The following is a 19,560-nucleotide window of genomic DNA, read 5'->3' as shown; positions in this document are numbered from 1 at the left end:
GCCCATGAAGAATAAGACGGCCTATAAAAGGGACCCGAAAGAGATGGGACGTAATGCTAACACATTTATCTCGCATTTACCGGTAATTCACCACTGAATCTCTCGCTTTCTTTAATTACAGCTAAATCTAAGTGCACGAACGTTCTTGCCTTTAGCCCCTATAAGAAGTGGCCGCAGCGACAAGGATTGAAACAACCCCCTCGAGCTCTTCAGCGCGACCGCACTTAAGTTACCGTGGTGGGTCATCATCATTGCGATCGTCACATTTTTATGACCACTTCCAGAGCTAAGGCTTGTCCCAACGAGTTTCAATTACTCCTGTCTCACAGCAGCCAACACCATCCTTCACTTGCAAATTTCCTCGTCTCATCGCACTGTCCAAACTGCATGTTATCACCTGCATTTCCTTTCCTTGGCGCCTCGTTCGGTTACCCTAATTAACGATCACCGCTATTTATCTGCCCTATGCGCCTCACATGAACTGTCCGACGGCACTTCATTCTTTTAATCTCAGCTAACGTATCAGCGGCACCCACTTCCTCTAAGATGCATGCTATTGTCTTACTGTTTCTTAAAGGTACGTCTAGAATTTTTCGTTTCATCGCTCGTTGCACGGCCATCAACTTCTTACCGAGTTGCTTTCTTATATCCTATCAATTTCAGCACTTCGGTTATAGCACTGGTCACCTGAGCATATACGGATCGTATACGTTTCGTTTCTACCATATCGATAAACGTCAATTCATAATATGAGTGCGCCTGCCCTCTAAAATTGTGAACGGCAGCTTACTGTGCAAAATGTCGGTGCACGTGTGACGATTGCGGAAATGTTGTTATTGAGCGTTCTATAAAGGTAACAATGCTGTTCTAAAAAAAACAACTGATGGTTTAATTCTGCCAACATATTTTACATGTCTGTACATTCAAATCATACAGGTATACAATAATTACGCTGTCCTCCCACAATCTAGTGGTTTATGCTAAATGTGCAACACGGGCGTGAAAACTATTGAAAACGATCGTTCTATCGTTCTTGCGCAATGATGAATCCAGGTGGCATGGCAGATTTACGAACTGTATGGTAGGCCTTTCCCCAACATCTAAAAAAATGAGATTAGTGAATACACAACAACAGAAAACTTCTGATCCTTTTGCAAAGTAACAGAAACATATATGCACAGATAACTCGTTCCTAAATATTTTGCTGCATTGACAAATAGTATGTACGCATACACGAGCGGGGCCATACGACAGCGATTAGAAGGAACATGTCGGAGCAGCGAATATTTAGGTGTATGGCATAGAAAACCACAATAGGAGTGTTTGAATATGTAGCAATAAGGTGCTCAAGAATTGATTCCCACAGGCATGCCGTGGCTGGTTCTTCGTTGGATCTGTGTCGTGTTTCCGCGAATAGATTCAGTAGCAGTTCATTCATGCAAAGAATTCCCTAAACTTATTTCGTTTGCGCATGCGTTGATGAATTCTTTAACAATGATGGTTTTTTTTTTTTGCACATAACTGGCAGTTTATTTCAAGCGTGGATGAGGGTGACGCCTAGGCTAATGCGTACTTCCGGGAGTACCGACACGTATTTGCAAATGTGGCCTGAAAGAGCCTAGTGTAGATGAACTGTATACCTGTACAAGAGTGATAAGTATAGGGCTATTTGGCTGCAGGGCAACATTTCTTTTCGTGGTAACGTAGTTTGCACTACCTTTTTATTTTTATTTATTTATTTATTTATTTATTTATTTATTTATTTATTTATTTATTTATTTATTTATTTATTTATTTATTTATTCATTATGAAGGTGCGCGGCAGACTAGCCCAGCTTCAGAACCTTGTATAGTGAAGCGAAAAGGTGTAGAAATGAAGAGCACTTTTCATTCTTACACGTTGTAGTTTGATATTCTTAGCGGTGCCTGAACCGAACGTCAGTCTCGACCAGTGCTGCAGTGTCCAGGAAGTCTGTGCGACGCAGGTTCGTGTTCCGGTGGAGCGACCTCATCATCATCCTGGTGTACCTGGTGGTGTCGGCAATCGGGCTGTACTTCGCTCTGAGCCGCATGCTTCCACAGGCGGAGAAGCTGCGGCTCGCCTTCTACAACACCACCATCCCCGAGGGACCCACGCCGCTGGTGCGCGTCCAAGCGCCGCCCATGGTGCTCGCGTGGGACGACCCACCCTGCAGGCAGCTCGCCCGGTGCGTACACGGCTTCGTCTCTGGCTGCGTGCACGTACGGCAAGCACTAGGGGGCTCGTGCACGGCAGCCGAGCGGGCGCGCACGCGCAGCGCTCCTCCTTGACACTCGAGCGGAGCGGCAGGACCGCGCCGCACCTCACTACCAGCACGCTCAGGGCCGGGATTAGTAACGATTATACTCTAATAGTATTACTTGCCGTGGTTGTTCAGTTGTCTGCGTGGTGCTCTTTCCACGTGATCACCGGGATCGACCGGCCGTGAGAGGTGAGCGATAGAAAAGGAATAGAATCGATCGAAAGGAATCCTTACATTGCAATGGTCTGGCTAGGCTGACAGATTATGGCTGAAACCCACCACGTATAGTCGCCACGGGCACTGTTGTTTTTGCATTGACAACTGTTGCGAACGCATAAATACCAGTACTTGCGAGATGAAAATATAGAGAAAATGACGGACCCCGTCCGCCACCTGCGAGCCAAGTGCACGCGCGTGCCTCTTGGCCGCGCCGGGTTTGCGGAGGTTGTTCGAACAGGTCGTGCCCTGCGGGCGATGCGCTGCCGTGGGCCGGCCGGCTCGTAGTGCCTCTGAATATGGCAAATCACTTCTGCGGAACTCCCCCTAGCTGGAAGAAGTATCATGACAGGGAAAAATTGTCATCCACATGAATGTATCACGAATAATAATATCTGGGGTTTTACGTGCCAAAACCACATTCTGATTATGAGGCACGCCGTAGTGGAGGACTCCGGAAATTTTGACCACCTGGGGTTCTTTAACGTGCACCTAAATCTAAGCACACGGGTGTTTTCGCATTTCGCCCCCATCGAAATGCGGCCGCCGTGGCCGGGATTTGATCCCGCGACCTCGTGCTCAGCAGCCCAACACCATAGCCACTGAGCAACCACGGCGGGTGAATGTATCACGAAGGTATACAAAGGAAACCCATACGGGTTTCTCTGATACGAGTTTCTATTATACTTGACCCACCTAGAGGAACTCCGCAGAAGTGATTCGCCATATTCTGCGTCCCTGTGCTCCCAGTTGTCGATTAATTCGCCCTCGCGCCTGCGACATACTGGCCTCCTGCTTAGCTAGGATGGTAGAGCGACCGCCGCGGAAAGGCGTTGGTCTGGGGCTCGTGTCTCGGATACACCGTGGTCTCGGACCAGGACGAACTTTTCCTCAACTGCGAATCGCTCTTTCTGAGAAACCCGCTTGGAATTCCTTTGTAGCTTTGTGCTACATTCTGGTAGATGACAAAATTTCCCTTTCAAGTATATGTGAAGTAGTTAATAAATCACCGAGGATTACTGTACTCTCTAATGCAAAATTTGAACGCAGCTTATATGTGTTTTCATTTCGCGTGTCAGTATTTTGTATTATGATTATATAGGTACACGGTTTATAGTAGGAAGAGATCACTGTGAGTAGCGTAGCTGGCGCGGACAATCCGTTTCGTGTGGCACATTGCAAACGGAGCGAAATGTGACGCGACTGCCTCGCTAATCGGGAGATCGCGTCAGACAGCGCGTGAGTGACGCGTGGGCGCAATTCACAGCAGTCGCCGCAGACAGACCTCCGCTTATGCAGTTCTTTTTTTCTATACATGGCGACATATCGTATATCGTTACCCCACCGTCCGTCTTGCGCGACACTTCTCACGCGTTCGTTCCACGAACGACAAAAGTGGCCCTTCGTTGCAGGGAAATCGTGCCACCAGTGTTAGCGGTAACAGCGCCCAAGGGAGCGTCACATCGAACTTTACTCGTAGCCGCTCGCCATCGCCCCTTGAAGGGCCAGTGATCTCCGTCACACACGCTGGCACAGCGGACAGACCTCAGCAGCTGACGCCACGGACAAGCGTAGCCCTCCCCACCTCACACCACCCTGCCCCCCCCCCCCCTCGGAATTGCACATGAAATCGCCCATGCGGCTGTGGATGCCGTGGCCGCTGACAGAGATGTGTCATGTATGTGGCATGCATGCTGTCGGGCTGCTTTCTTGCGATTCCATCTGGACTAGCAGCGTCACCTAGCGCCGCCACCACGAAGTCCGCGCGTGCAGCGTGTGCGAAATTCAAACAAGACTATCTGAATATACGAAGTGCTACCCAAAAGTTCGGGGAATTTCTTTAGCTCCTGCGAGCTGGTTGTTATAAATTTTCGAATGCTAGATGTTGTTGCGTACTCCAGGGTAGCGTACCGTAGTGCTGCCGAGTTATAGCGGCGCCTGCCTATCGAAGCTCGACTGACGTTACTTATTGGGTAGCGTGGCGTTGTCGGCGGGCTGCAGGCATCCGGTAGACCATGCGACCAAGCAAGGGCGAGACGATTTCTTGTGCGAAACTTGCATGGTTTATTCAAAAGTTGGTGAAAGAAAATTAGGAGAGCATGAAGTGATCAAAAGCACATTTCGGAGCCCCTTAAATAGGCTCTCTACAATCGTGGGGGATCTTGCTTCCGTCGACGTCACGTGACCGGCACTGAAAGCCTGCTGAAAGGAGGAGGCCGCCCCGCCTCCTGGAATTGTAGACGCTTGTCCGTCTCCCTTGCGCGTTGCTGGTTCGTGGAAGTTCTCCTTTTGGCCGTTCGAGGAACGGGTCCCTCTAAAGTCGCACACACACACACAAAAGAGGCGTGTACTCTGCGGGGCTTCCGCCAGACCGGCAGACACTCGAAACGGTCATGGCGAATTAGAAAGTCACGCTTCATTTCAACGAGGCAAGGTGTGTGAAGGTCGGGTGAGAGAAAGTTCTTTCTGCACGTGGTGCGGGACGCCAACCGTAGCAGGAGCAGTCACGCCTCATTTCGACGAGGCAGGGTGAGAGATGGTCGGTTGAAATTCTTTTCTGCACGTGGTGCCAGACGCCAACCCTAACAATGTGGCGAGCAATATTTCTTGTGTAATAGTATGCTGACAGCCGGGCAGCTGAGAAGAAGTGTTGTTTTGCTGAATGTAGTTTTGCAACGCTGTGTTTTATTGATTCGGCGTATTTCTTCTAAGCGAATATGACAGACTTTAAGGAACAAATAACCTGCATCAAGTTTTCTATCAACTTGAACAGTGCTGCGGCGGAAACCCATCGTATATTACAGGAAGGTTTTGGAGTTGATGCCGTGACGAGAGACGACGTCTATAAGGTGTAAACGCTTCAAAGATGGCCAAACATCTGTTAATGACGATAAGCGTCGTAGGCGTCTGAAATAATCACGACATCGGAAACGACAGCAGAAGTTCGCGCGGATATCCTTGCAAATCACAAGCTAACTATATAGTGTAAGCACTATTAACGTACTTCGTCGTTTTCATTTGTACATAGCCATCATCTTCCCTGTTCTACTTCTTCGCGCATGTGCTGGGGCGTTGCCTTCTGTTTATTTTTTTTTGGGGGGGGGGGGGATAAACAGCGCTGGACAACTTGATCGGTCTCGGTATTATAAAGGATGTCTGTGATATTGTAGGACAGTCATACAGCACAGTTCAACGAATTTTCTAGGGCATTTTGAACATGAGAGGCATTTCTGCCAAATTTGTGCCATGACTGCTCAGCGACAAAGAGCAGCTCCACCGTGTTTCTCTCTGCACGTAACTGATGCAGCAAGTCAGAGACAACCTCAGGTAAATGTCATAACCAGCGATGAAACATGGCTTTACCGCGATGCTGCTGAAGCCGAACACGAGTATTAAAGTTGAACTCGTCCAATTGACCATGGCCGAAAAAGAAAATACATCGTGGTCATGCTAAGTCCATGCTGATTGTTTTCTTTGACTTTGACGGAATTATCCACAAGGAATTCGTACATCCTAGACAAACCATCAATAGCAAGTTTTACTGTGAAGTTTGAAACGCTTAAAAGAGAGCATTATTTGACGCAAACGTACGGAGAAATAGAAGAACAACTAGCTTCTTCACCACGACAACACGTCCGCTCGCGCATCACTCGTTGTTCGATAGTTCCTGACTTCCAAACACATCGCAGTGCTTCCGCATTTGCCCAGTTTACCTGACCTTGTCCCCTGTGACATTTTCTTGTTCTGGAAAATTAAACTGAGGCTGAATGGGCGTCGGTATAGCACAGTTGAAGAGATGCAGTCGGAATCGCAGGAGCTCCTCAATGCATTCGCACCTGAAGGCTTCCATGCACGCATGCATGAAATCGTAAGAGAAACGCTGGGATCGAAGAATACATGCTCAAGGTGACTACTTCGAAGCAAACCGTGCAGATTAGGAGTTGGTGTAAGCAGATTATTTTTACGACCTAGTTCCCTAAGCTTGTGGGTAGCACTTTATATGACGCGGGTTCGATTCCACCCAGCACCAGGGAAGCTTTCAAGGATATTTGTTCGTCATTGAAGAGAGGCACATACCCGGTGGCACACCCAGCGAGCCACGTTGGTCCTGCAGCTTGTTTCGAACCCTGTTCTCTCAGCACAGCAGCCCGATGCTGGGGACTACCCAGTCACCCAAGTTGTTAGGAAAACGCTTAGAGACATCGGAAAGTGCGTGAAGTATCCTAAGGACGATAATCGCATTAAGTAATCGTAATAGCAAGTAAACCTACTACTCAGGTACCGACGCCATCACTGTCTGGGTGTACTGCTTCGGTGCAAATTGTGAAAAGAATGTTCAACCTTATATTGCGACGTTCTCCGCTCAGAAAAGCTTTCTCGGCCGCATAAAATTTTAATGATTTTCATTTAATGTACCGATTTGTTTTAATTTTATTACAGCTTTAATTTTAACTAAATGGAAAGTGCTAGCGGATATAGCCGGGAAGGGGGGGGGGAGGGGTGGAAGTCCGGCCTCATCCCAAATTGGAGGCCGGCTGGCAGTATTGAGCGTGCAGCGTGCTTCCTTGCATTGTAGCGAGTACTTTGCATCGATGCTTATGTTGGCCGCAGAGACCTACTGGACACAGGGGGCAACGCCATGGATGCCGCCATTGCGCTGAGTGTGTGCAACGTGGCGCTGAGGCCGCAGGCGTGGAGCTTGGGCGGCGGACTTGTCATGCTCATCTACAACAGGTAACGCGCCTATCACATATATTCACCAACAGTGCATGGCTTCGGCCCTGTCGCGCAATCATTTATTTTGCACATGATTTCATTGTTAGCACTGCACGTGTTCTTTGCACTGCAGCTGATACTCGGAAAAGCAGGGTTGGCTACATTTCTAGTATTTTCGGTCAATCTGTGATATTGGTGTAGCCAGGGGGAAGGGGGGGGGGGCGACGGACACACCATGTAGCTGCCGCACCTTACGAAATGATTGTGTTAGTGCAAGTGGCGGGAAAAAATGAGAAAATTGGGCTGTTAGTATATACAGGCCAGAGTGCAAGCAGTGGGACGAGAAGGCGCAGAAAGCTTGGAGCGTATATGTCTTGCTACTACCATTGGCGAGTGAAACAGGGATCCCGAACAAGAACAAGCTTTATTCGGATCGACCGCCATCGGTCGTATTACAGCTGTATTACAAAGTGTATGCTGTGTTACGCGTATACGTTAGAAAAGGCATGGGGCGGATTCCTGCAAGCTCAGCGTTACAGGCGGAGTGCGAGCATTATAGAATATAAAAATAATGTCTATCGATGCTTGACGCTTGTCATGGGAAGAATGGTGTGAGCAGGTGTATGCAGAGAGAAGTACTACACTCAAGTAAATGCATGTAAGGCTTCTATACCCCTTGGTTCACAGTGGCACACATCCGTTTTGGGGACTGGCCAAGCATTGGTTCATATCCAGTGGTACCTGCCCAGTGACCCAAGAATTCGGAACGAGAAATACAGGAAATACAACAAATTCAACGAAGCCGCTGTAAACCATGCGCTATTTCACATTTCACCGAGAGATCTGTGGCGAGAATCCCCCAGCCCACGACACCCTACAATAGAGATTCTCCCACCACATACAAAGAGGTCACGCAACACCTTTACCTTAGTAGGAGGGTCTATCCGCTCCCACATAAGGAGCTGACCAAAGCGCAATCACTCCCACACTTTTGCAGACGGGGATATACCCCAACACATTTTTCTTGCACTCAATCTATCCAGACACGTATACTACTCGTAGCATTACCTGCCTTCAGTGCGGCGATTCAGCCAACTTAGAACATATCCTCTGGCGATGCCCCTCGTTACGAGGCACAGATCAAGCATACTAGTCAAGATGGTATATCTCACTGCGAAATCCCGACTACGGGGACCAAATCTGGGTAGTGCAGAGAGCCCACGATGCGGCGGCCAGGCTCGGCCTGCACTTCCGAACGTGGGAGCAGCCCACTGCGCAATAATCTCGTATCTCAGGACCGTCAATAAAGTTTTTTTCATCCATCCATCCATCTGTGTGGTTTAGCAACACCTATCAGCCGACATTATACTTACAGAGTTCGTGTAGTGATCTATAGTTTGATTAAAAAATGATCATGCGAGAATGCGTTGATAGCCAAATAGGCTAAAGCCTGTCGCTTCTGCGTGTATTCTGGGCACACGCAAAATATATATGCGCTAGTGTCTTTAGTATACATGACAGCGGTTGCAATCCGGACAGTGGTCGCAATTGCATTTACGTGACGCTATGCGCACCTCATCGGTCATGAATAAAAGAGGTGTGCGTAAAAAAAAAGCCTCGTCTTCTGTACAAGTTGTGCGAAACCGTCACAGTTATATTTTAAGGTAAAATGACCATACTTCGGTACGAAATGTTCGGCTGGTTATTAAGTAGTGCCCAACAGCACTCCACAGCCACCGGTTGTAATGACAGCTGGTTTCGTTTGTTCAGTGACTCATTGCAGAAGCGTTGTGACGTTACGTAATGAATCTCTATACTTTGGACGTCTGTACAAGGTCGCATGCATATAGTGCAGAAAAAGAAGATACGTGACAAATACGCCCGATACTTGAAGAAAGCATGATGTCGAAATGGATGCAAAGCACCCGCAGCCTTTACGCGGTGAAACTCTGACAAATTAGCGCGATGTGAGTTCAACGTTCTTGAATCGAATTGTTAAACCTGAGCAGCTCAAGACTACGTGGCTCAAGTTTTCATTTGCAGCCACGAATACAATCCATATCGTAAAATCAAGAAAACTGGAGCAAATAAATATGGATGCATAGACACTTTAATTTTTCTTAAAGCGTTTATTTAAATTAAATAACTTCGGGTAATCACAATTAATCTGGAACTCTTCACCACAGCACCTCGCAGAGGAAAACGCATTTTATTGTTATCATTATATTTGTACGCATAAACAAAAATCACAAAGACAACAGAGAAAAAGAGCTAGCTGGCAACTGTTACCAAGGGATGCACCATGTCTGCCTGCACATCTGCCGTCCTTCGTTTCTTGTGGAGAAAATGTCGGTGACGTTTATCCGTATTACTGGTGAGCTTGATTCGTCAGTTGTTGTCTAATCAAATGGCTACATCAAAGAAAGTAAAAAAAAATTGAAATATATTTAACCACTCTATTCCCAAATCGATGTGCTTTAGCTATATCTCTGAGGCGACATGAAATGTTCAGGTCTTGTGTAGGAATCGCGGTAGGACATGCCCATTCTGGAGAATCGGCCAAGAACGGTCTTAAGCAAATGCTTAGTGGCTAAATCAAAGGAAATAAAGTAAATTAAAGAATCCGTTAAATATAATTAATCATTCAATTAACATATCGGTGCGCTTTAGAGATGCCTGTGAGTCGACATTATATGTAATGGTTTTATGTAGAGATCAACCTAATATAATAGTTCATATATAGTTACTATAATTATCATTTGCATGCTTGGCCAGCAGACAAGGTTGGTATGAGACATTTCCCTTTTAATATCATATAACCTTCGCATATATATCCAGAAATATATCTGCCGAGATAGCGACCGACCCAACAGCACACTTCACGAACAGCCAAAAAGTCATGCGAAACCCGGGAAAGTAGGCAAAGAAAGCTTCGCTTTAATAAAACCGAAGAATTTATGTAGCAGCACTAAGAGTAAAAGTCTATATCAAGAAGTTTTCGTTGTAACAAAGTCCGGGAATGTTTGGCGCACACAATTTTCAAGTGAAAGAATGAGGCACACACGATGCACTGGACTCAACATCAGTCACAAAATACAGCGTCCTTAAAGAACCGTTGAAACAATTTCATTGCTTTGCGATGCAGTACATTTGATGGCCATGGGCCTAACATTTTGGCAAGTGAAAAATTTTCAAATGAGCCAAGTAAACGGAGTTCTTGTTTGAGGCGCTGTCTAGTGTAATGTGCCTGGGTACAGTCGAGGAGTAAGTAGTATGCATCCTCGTCGTCGTGGCTGCACGAAAATAACGTAGAAGTCTCGCGCTTAATTCCAAATAACAGGTGCTTTTTGTAAGCACTTCCGAGGCAGATACGGTGTAAGAGGGTGTCGATGTGTCGTGGATCCTGAGGGTCTAGCTGGTATACTCAAGATGTGGATCAAGTGTATATGAGATTGATTCTTTTGTGCTCTCTGTGAACGAATTAAACACACAGTTCGCACTTGCGGTCTCGTAAAATGAATTCTTCTGACCAGAAACAACAGCACATGTAGACAGTATACTGTACTCTGCATATTTGGGACATCAGTTAGATCAATCAATCAATCAATCAATCAATCAATCAATCAATCAATCAATCAATCAATCAATCAATCAATTTTTTCGCTGTAAACAAGACGACGTTACTGCGAAAATAGGTGGCCAGAGAAAGAATGTGCGCCTGCATGGTTTTACTAAGCTCTAGCCACCCCTGCAGCAGCAATGACACGACGATTTGCATTATAGTTCCATTGTGCAAGCAAATTAACAGTTGTAAAACCAGTCATGCAATACGATTGGGTAGTTACAAAACAGTTATAAGATCAATGTACAATAAGGCAAAAGAAAGCAAAAGAAAACAAGATTTTTTAAGTTCAAATGTCGAATTCCTTATCAGTGAGGACTATAAGTTTAGCGATAAGCTTCACATTGTCTGCGGCGTGGAAGAGAACATGGAACATTTATTGTGTCATTGTCATCGATTTCAATTGGAAAGACAGACATTATCTATCGCACTGCGATGACTGGATTATCGGCCGTTGTCTGTGAAGGTGCTCCTTGAAGACCGTCGTTCGTCGGCCCACAAAGCTATGAAGGCACTTTTGTCTTTCTTGAGGGCGACAGGCCTATGTGAACGTCTTTGAGTCGCTCAGGCCCTCCGCGTGCATGCGCGAGCTCACCGCGGCTTTCCTCGCCCTCCCTTTCTGTATCTTATATTTCTATTCCCTCTTTCCCGTCCCCCAAAGTAGGGTAGCCAACCAGACGCATTTCTGGTTAACGTCCCTGCCTTCTCTCTTTATTTCCTCCTCCTACTACTATTCCCTTCACATTCTTAATAAGTAAAAGAAAAATGAAAGCGTTATAAGAGATAACTTGCTGCAGCGGTAGCCTGATCCCCAACGCTAAAAGAAAGAACGTGATTTGAAGCATATCGGAAATTTCGACCGTCTCTTCTAATGAATTCTAAATTCCAATAAATACATTAATTTTCCTTCGGTTTCATTTGCTTCACTGTCTTTTGGCTTCATATATTTTTTAGTGTAAGGAATGAGAGCGCTTAACTTAAATCTGGGGTTCTATAATGAGTACTTTATCTAAATCTAATACCAGTTGCGTTGAATGCAGTTTATTTGTTCATATGGCCGATACTGCACTGACTCTGCGATTGACCTGTACACCTTACAAAAGAGAGACAGAAAGAAAGCGTAAACTGTCAAAACGCAATCTAAATAATCAGAAAGTGGTTTGTGCTCATCAACAACACCGTAAAACATCACTATGCCTCGTAATTAAGCAAAGGCGCTGCGGTTCGTCTCGGTAGAGCACTGACTCCCGGATTGGCCGATTCACCTTGGAGCATTGTCCTTGACAGCTGCAGTGGTGGGTGGTGGTCTCGCATCGTTTTCAGGGGCGGTTACAGGTTCGCGCACCACTCACCTCATGAATAAACCAATCACATGAATCGATCAATCAACCAATCAAATAATAATTTCGCGGTGTGCACGTCAGTTCTAGTTTATCTAACCAGTGAATTTCGTTGTGTGCAAGCTCATAAGACATACTTAGTCTGCCTATGACATCCTCTTGGAATATTCTTTTTTTTTTTTTGAGGTTCGCAACCATCTGCCGAAAAGCGAATGAACTTTGTTCTCCCTGTAGGACCACCAGGCAGGCTCACGTGATCGACGCGCTGTCTTCCTCCCCCAAGAACTTCTCCGCGGAAGAGTTCCAGAAAAAGCAAAGCAGCGGTTGGAAAGGTTGTGGCTTTCACTTTCTGTGCTTTGTCCCACGTATAACCGCCGCAAGCGCATGTCAGAGCTGACTCGATCTAGCCAAAATGCGCAATAGACATGTGCTGCGCGCGTGCTCTTGCGGTGAGCTCACAACGCCGCTTGACGAGCAGCGTTGACGCACACAATTACAGTCTGGGGCCGACGAATGGCGACTTGAGTTTCTATGCATTGCGCACGGCCTATAACGGGCAGCTGTAAGCGCAGCGGCAGGCACAAAAAAGGAAACGACTTCGTGGCAAAACACGAACTGCATAAATTTGCGTACGGGATACGAAATATCAGTACGTCGATGTGACAAAGATACGAAGAAACAAATTAAAGAGCAAAGAATTAAAACCAAACAAGAAAAAAACTGCAGGTATTCGTGGTTTGGGCACTCGTTATCTTACCTATGGAAATGCTTAATGGAATAAAATTCTGCATGAAAAAATTTACTCTACAGGCTGCTTGTCTGAAGTCCTCGGGAACACTCTTGATTCAGTTTAAGGGAAAAGCACCGTGTTACTAAAGTTGCATTGTAGATGAAGCGATGAGGGCATGCACTAGCACTTGGCAAAAATTCGCAGTTCCGCCGGAAAGGCGTAGCACCGATTGCGATAGCAAATTAGTAAATAGCTGTACGAAGTAAGGATAGTAGTTTTAGCGGCCGTATAAACTCGTAAAAATTCGCTTAACAACATAATTAACAATGATAGAATATGTAAGCGTAACTCAACGAGGACGTAGAAAGAAACAGACACATGGAGACAGCGCTGTCATTGTGTGTCTGTTTCTTTACGTCCTTGTTCAGACGCGCATACACGTTCTATCATGGATTCAAACCAACTAGCCCGTCAACGTGTTTTAACTAAATTAACCAGCACGTTGTCACGCGTGCACAGGTAAATATGAATACACATCGCTCGATGACAGCGGGGACTGTCTGTGAAAACGCTGAAGCTAGGAATCGCGGCAGCAGCCGTGAGCCAATTGACCACCGTGCATCTGTCGCTTCAACGCGTACGAAACGTGGAAAGCACAGCGCATACGAAGTTACCGGCACTACGCGCACTCTGCAAACATCGCAGATCGCTTTGAAGATGAGGCCCGCGCGGGCGCACAGCTTTGGCCACGTCGCAGGTTGCTTTCAAGACACCCGAGCGCTGGCAACGCGTCCGTACGGCGTCCGCCCAAGGCGTCTACTGCAGCGTCCGCGATCCGCGTGGCCAACGCCGTTACAGATGCCGTGGTTGCCTCCACTAGCCTGCACTCTGTACGGAGGACAAGCGGACATCGAGTCACCATAGCAGCAACGGTAGCAGCCGCCGGAGAAAAAAAAATGGAAGACGCTTAAGCTTCGCCTTCAAGAGTGGAACGCGACAGCGTTCCCGTCGACCCGCCAAGGGGTGTAAGGCAATGGGCTACGGCGCAGTGACTACGCGCCCCGCATCGGACGCGGTGAGCGTCGAGCAACGCAGCGTTCGGTGCGGCAACGAAATGTGCGCCTGAGCAAGCGACGCACGCCTGAGCCTTAGAAACAGCTCGTTTCTAAGGCAACACCGCATTCACTAGAGGCGCTTTTGTACCGCTTTGAAGCACCGAAGTGCCTGCTGGGATTTATCGCTCACGGCCAACGCCGCCGACGCCGACGACACCGGCTTTTCTGCGACACGGGCTCCTTAACGCTGTCGCGTTAAAACGCCCTCGTTCCTCGCCTCACCCACCTGCCTCGCGCGCCACAGGAGAGGGCACGCGTACGGGCCGCGTTCCTCGCTTGCGCACGCGAGATTGAACCGCGTTCGCCGGCTTTCCCTCACACACTTTCCCTGATACAGAACCTCACGGCGGCGGCATTTCGATGGGGGCGAAATGCGAAAACACCCGTGTACTTAGATTTAGGTGCACGTTAAAGAACCCCGGGTGGTCAAAATTTCCGGAGTCCTCCAGTACGGCGTGCCTCATAATCAGAAAGTGGTTTTGGCACGTAAAACTCCATATTTTTTTTTTCACGTGACGGCGACGCCGACGGTAAAATGCAGCTGTAGTCTCCACAGAATTGCTGTCGCAATAAAAACATCAAGCGTTCAGCGTCTTTCACCCGAACCGTTGCAGGGCCGCGCATTTGACGCCATTGTGGAACTTACGATGCTCCGAGGAACCAGGGATTGACAGGGACACGTGTCTTCAGTGCCATGGAGCGCTGCACCTCTATCACGCGCGCCATGCCGTGCACGGCTTCGTCGAAACCTTCATCCTATAACTGAATGGATGGCGGGTATTTCTTGTTTCTGGACCAGCGCCGACTGCCTCCACGGCTGCCGGCGCGTGCGATGCCCCCTTTGTTTACGGGGCGCCGAGCACGATCTCAAGACTTGCAGCTTCGCCCGAATGGGGAAGCACCGACAGCGATAGCGAGGTGTTAGAATATTAGGCTAGTTTTATGAACAGTATGAGTCGCATTAAATATGCACGCACCCTGAATACAATAAAGCAAGGCGAAAAGCACGCGCACAACATATTAGAACAATGTATGAAAATAATTCCACGTACAACACAATATACACGGACGCAGCAGCGTATTCGAATGTACACTCGAACGCCAGTGATCCCCAAAAGAACATCAGGAGGTACGCAGTGGCAATCGTCGACACGAAAGCACAGCAACAATTTACGGCATCCGTCAAGGCAGGTACTCCGGCGGCTGCCGAAACTTTCGCCGTGGCAATGACCCTCGCTCACGCGGAACGTATGCAAAAGAGCGTCACCATAATAACAGACTCACAAGAAGCATGTCGCCTTTTTCTCAGGGGCCACGTGACCAAAACATGTCACTCAATAATACCGACGAAATTCGCCCATCATCACCGGATCATATGGTGTCCAGGTCATATACAGGCCTTGAGGGGAACGAACTGGCCGATTCGCTAGCCCGAGGTATTATTAACCGGGCCAACTCGACTGGGACGGTCCCAGGTAGCCACTGTAATGACCCTAGTCCAATGATTGCCCGGGAGATTCTCGCTCATCAGCGTGCAACTAGAAAAAAATACCCTCCCCATCACCCACAACTCAGTGGAGAGGAAGCCGCCAGCTGGCGCAAAATTCAGACTGGGGTATTCCCCCACCTTAAATTACAGAATGCCATGTTCCCCATTCGCTACAGACCCGACTGCCCGTGGTGCGGATGCATACCAACACTACAACACATTACTTGGGATTGTGAATCACACCCGTTTGATAAAACACACCACAAAATGGAGCAATGGGAGGCACAGCTAACCAGCTCAGACCTGGCGGGACAACAGTCCTTCATAACACAGGTCAAGTGGGCGGCCGAGGCTAGTGGAGCTTTGGACTAAAGGGTCTCCGACGATTGCACGTAAATCGTTTGGCAATAAAAGTTTCTCTCTCGCTCGCTAACACGAGGGGCGTTTGAGGAACTAGAGGCAGTACGACGTCACGCAGCCGCCTTTCGCATGCGAACGGTTCCTTGCTGCCGCTTCCTTTACCATTTCACTGTGCCGCGTCTCGTAACGTCAGCAGATCACGTGATGACACCCAGTGGCGTAGCGACGAGGAGGGAGGGGGGGACCGTGGGCCCCGGGTGCACGGGGCCAGTAGGGGGGGGGGAGGGGGCGAGGTGTCATATACGTCTGAAGACACCCCCGAAAATTGTCGATATCCTCGCCTTCCTCGACTACACCCGGAGGGTGGGGGTGGAGGGAGGAGTGACAGAAGAGCAATCGGCCCCGGGTGCCAGACGACCTATCCACGCCACAGATGACACCCGACACTAAGGCGCGGGGAAAGAGAGCGCGCATCAAAGCCCTCCCACCTCAAGTGCGCGCGTTCAGCAGGTATACGGGGACGAGCGCTCCACTTGGCGTGCGCTGCTCCGGTCGCTGGCGCTACCGCAAGCGCTCTTCCTCAGCAACGTATACCAGGTGTTTCTGCGAACGCTTTACGTAATTTTTGAAAATCGCCTGTGGGAGATAGCACAGTTTTAGACCTTCAGCGGATCTGCTCGGAGAGGCGGGCATTACTCGAACGAGAAATCGAACAGCATGTGATAGACTGTTTAAGAAAATGCCACTAAAATTTTTATCTAGTTACCTTACGGCACGTATTGAAATTCACAAATTGTAGTCCGTGAGCCTGAAAGAAATATCCACTTGAAAATTATTCTGTGAATGACATCATTTTGACAATATGAGACATACATCAAACTTGCAGCAAAAATGCGCTGCCGTGTCACCTATTTCTTAAACAAAACTATTTTATGCGTTGAAGCACGAGAGTAAACGGACTGCAAATGTATTTCTTCGCAAAGTTCTGAAAATAATATCTCCAAACTGTCCTCATCCCGAGAATTGGTTACACTTAAAACCGCCTTGCGATCTCCTTTGCTACAATTTGTAAATTGCAATATGCGCCGTAAGGTAGTTAGATAAAAACTTGATTAGTGAATTTTTATTAATTAGCCGATTATGCATCTCGATTTCTCGTGAAGATAATGTCCACTTGTTGGAGCAATACAACTCAAGGGTTAGAATTGTACCATCCGGCACATGCGATTTTTAAAAATTACTTAATGTACTCGGCGAAACAGGCGGTATAAGCACGGTGGCTAAATGGGTCGACAGATGGTGCGGTATACGCTGCAACAGCAGCTGCCGCTACGTTTCAACACGTTTCACGCTTCATGCAGCGCATCGCTGATGAAGTCAGGTTGCGTGAACCAGCACGGTCTCCTCCATGTACTACATGCGTCGCGCAAAAATGTTAGGTAATGTTATCTCTGGGTCTGAGGAGCCCTTCGCAACGTCGTTTTCAATCTGGAGTATACATGTAAAGCCATGGTTAGATTATGGCCTCTGCAGTTTAGTTGTTAACGTTGCGATATTCTCTAACATAACTGATTTTGATAAAGCTTGATTTTAATCGTTTGGGACTCTTGAAAATTACGATTCTGTATAATAGTTAAGTGCTTATATGTACATGTAATTGGACTAAGCACTGTGTGTTTCAGCTTTTTCAGTAAATTTCGTGGAACAATCTGGAGACGGATATATCGAATCTCGCTTGCGAGGCAGAAAAGCGATAGAAATAAGTGGGACAGTATTTGTCGCGAGCAGAGGCGGAGACGCTGGGAGTGCCAGGAGCCCTGGCAGGACTAGAGCTGGCCAACAAGAGGTTCGGGCGGCTTGCCTGGCACTACAAGCTGGACCCGGTGGCCGACCTCTGCGAGCGGGGCTTCAACGTCACCGAGTCCCTGGGACGCGTCCTGTCCGGAAAGAGCGGGGACCTCTGGAACCACCCGGACCTGAGGTGGGGCACGGCCGCAGCACGTTGACGATCCTCGGCCGATACAGCTATAGAAAGGCTGAGCAAGTGTATAGAGTGACTCTCTGCGTGAAAAAAAAAAAGAATTAAGTTCATTAAGTATATTGAAGCGCATGCTACAGGTATGTATACAACAGTCACGGAGGCGCGGCTAAAGGCCTAACTGAGTCGAGTTTACACATTTGCGGATCACAGCAGACAACAGAAGGTTAAATACAATCTTAAAGTAAGCGTGTATAAATTCAAGTGTATTTGTCTATCACTGGTACCAGTATTTAAGAATAAAAATGTGTAATAAACGCTTGTATATCATTAAGACGTATCAAAGGCAGCGAAGGAAATTAGTGTCCTTTTGAAGTCAGGAGCTTTTTCTTTTCTGACCAGAAGCCAGAATCCCTCATAAAGAATTAGAAAAACAAGCTACGCTACTTGGTGCATAATCCTGAATTGAGACATTGTTAACTAGCGCTAAAAAGACGCGGAAAGAGGACAAGAAGCCCACGTGACACACTTCAACTGAATTTTCACTACGCTAAAACATGTACAGAACCTCGAAACAGAATCTGAAACAGAGAAGTAACCTTAGTTTCTGTTACCCCTCCCCCCGCTTTAACACAGAAGCTATCGGAACAGATCGATGCTCAGATTATTATCCATATAGGAACACTGTTTCTTGGTAAGACCAAGCGACGAGCTGCTTGCATGCCTATCACCCGCTTTTTTTTTTGCCAAACGCTTCGAATATATACCTGTCAACCTGCCCCTGGAGCCGTCTGAGCTAGGCCGCCTGAAGGGTCTTTCGGCGCGCTCGGGAAGGACTCGAGCCCGCTCATTAAGGGGCCTAAGTCGTACCTTCGAGCACACGCGAACAATATGCATAGCGTGGTCCAAGGCATCCTGTGCCAAGCTGAAGTGACACCTGCAAAGAACTGGCTCTTCGTATACTTTAGCAAAGAAAATAGAAAAATGAAATTCTGTCTTTTTTTTTTTTTACAAATACGAGCACTGTTTCCGCTTAAGGAAAAATGAATTATACAAGAAACCGCTCTTGAAATGATTTCCCTGTTACCGCTTTTGCAATTGCACCATTACCAATTTTGATATTATGGCGTCCCTTAACATCAACACTGTGTGTCATTTTACTTGCATTGTATGTCGGTTGATTGTAAATTAGTTTCCTGTGCATAGAATATGTGGAGTAGTTTTTGTCAAATAACGTCCAGTGATAGTAGAGGCGTAACTTCATGCAAATGTCAGATGTAGATATTTTGTGGCTGTATTTCTTTTGTGTTTGTGAGTGCGCTCTTCCACTGTTGTGATCAGCTGCTGGGTTATACACCACGGCAGAGGGCGCAGAGTGGCTCTCAAGCTGCAACAACGTAGCTTTTTGCCTTGTGTCCTCTCTCCTTTGCTGCTGATGTAACCTTAAGAGAGATAATAAATATATATATATATATATATATATATATATATATATATATATATATATATATATATATATATATATATATATATATATATATATATATGGTATTGTATGGAACATGAAGTCGTCCACTGTGCTTTTCACGCAGTAATAGTAGCGTGGCCTGTTGGAGGGCTAAAAGTGACAATCCTTTTTTGATGCCAGAATGGTGCGCATTGAAGAGAGAGAGAAGATTTAATGAAGGGAGAAGTGGGGAGGTGAAGGCTTG

General features: G+C 47.2%; 1 protein-coding gene across 3 annotated transcripts in view; it reads left to right on the top strand.

The window, feature by feature from the left end:
- LOC135898564 (scoloptoxin SSD14-like) overlaps window positions 1-19,560 on the top strand; it is a 58,118-nt gene that overhangs the window by 26,129 nt on the left and 12,429 nt on the right. For 2 of the 3 annotated variants that reach the window (XM_065427586.2, XM_065427585.1), the window contains exons 2-5: window positions 1,986-2,207; window positions 7,110-7,232; window positions 12,411-12,508; window positions 17,659-17,851. In XM_065427586.2, the coding sequence (XP_065283658.1) occupies window positions 2,071-2,207; window positions 7,110-7,232; window positions 12,411-12,508; window positions 17,659-17,851 (551 nt within the window). In that variant the 5' untranslated portion in view covers window positions 1,986-2,070. Of the gene's footprint in view, window positions 1-1,563; window positions 1,699-1,985; window positions 2,208-7,109; window positions 7,233-12,410; window positions 12,509-17,658; window positions 17,852-19,560 lie in introns of those variants that run through there. The other variant, XM_065427587.1, reaches the window with a different exon arrangement.

This window comes from Dermacentor albipictus, chromosome 2 (assembly GCF_038994185.2).
Source record: "Dermacentor albipictus isolate Rhodes 1998 colony chromosome 2, USDA_Dalb.pri_finalv2, whole genome shotgun sequence".
NCBI classification, from domain to species: Eukaryota; Metazoa; Arthropoda; class Arachnida; order Ixodida; family Ixodidae; genus Dermacentor; species Dermacentor albipictus.
Note: the sequence above shows the minus strand (reverse complement) of the source record. Positions and strands in the feature narration are given on the sequence as shown.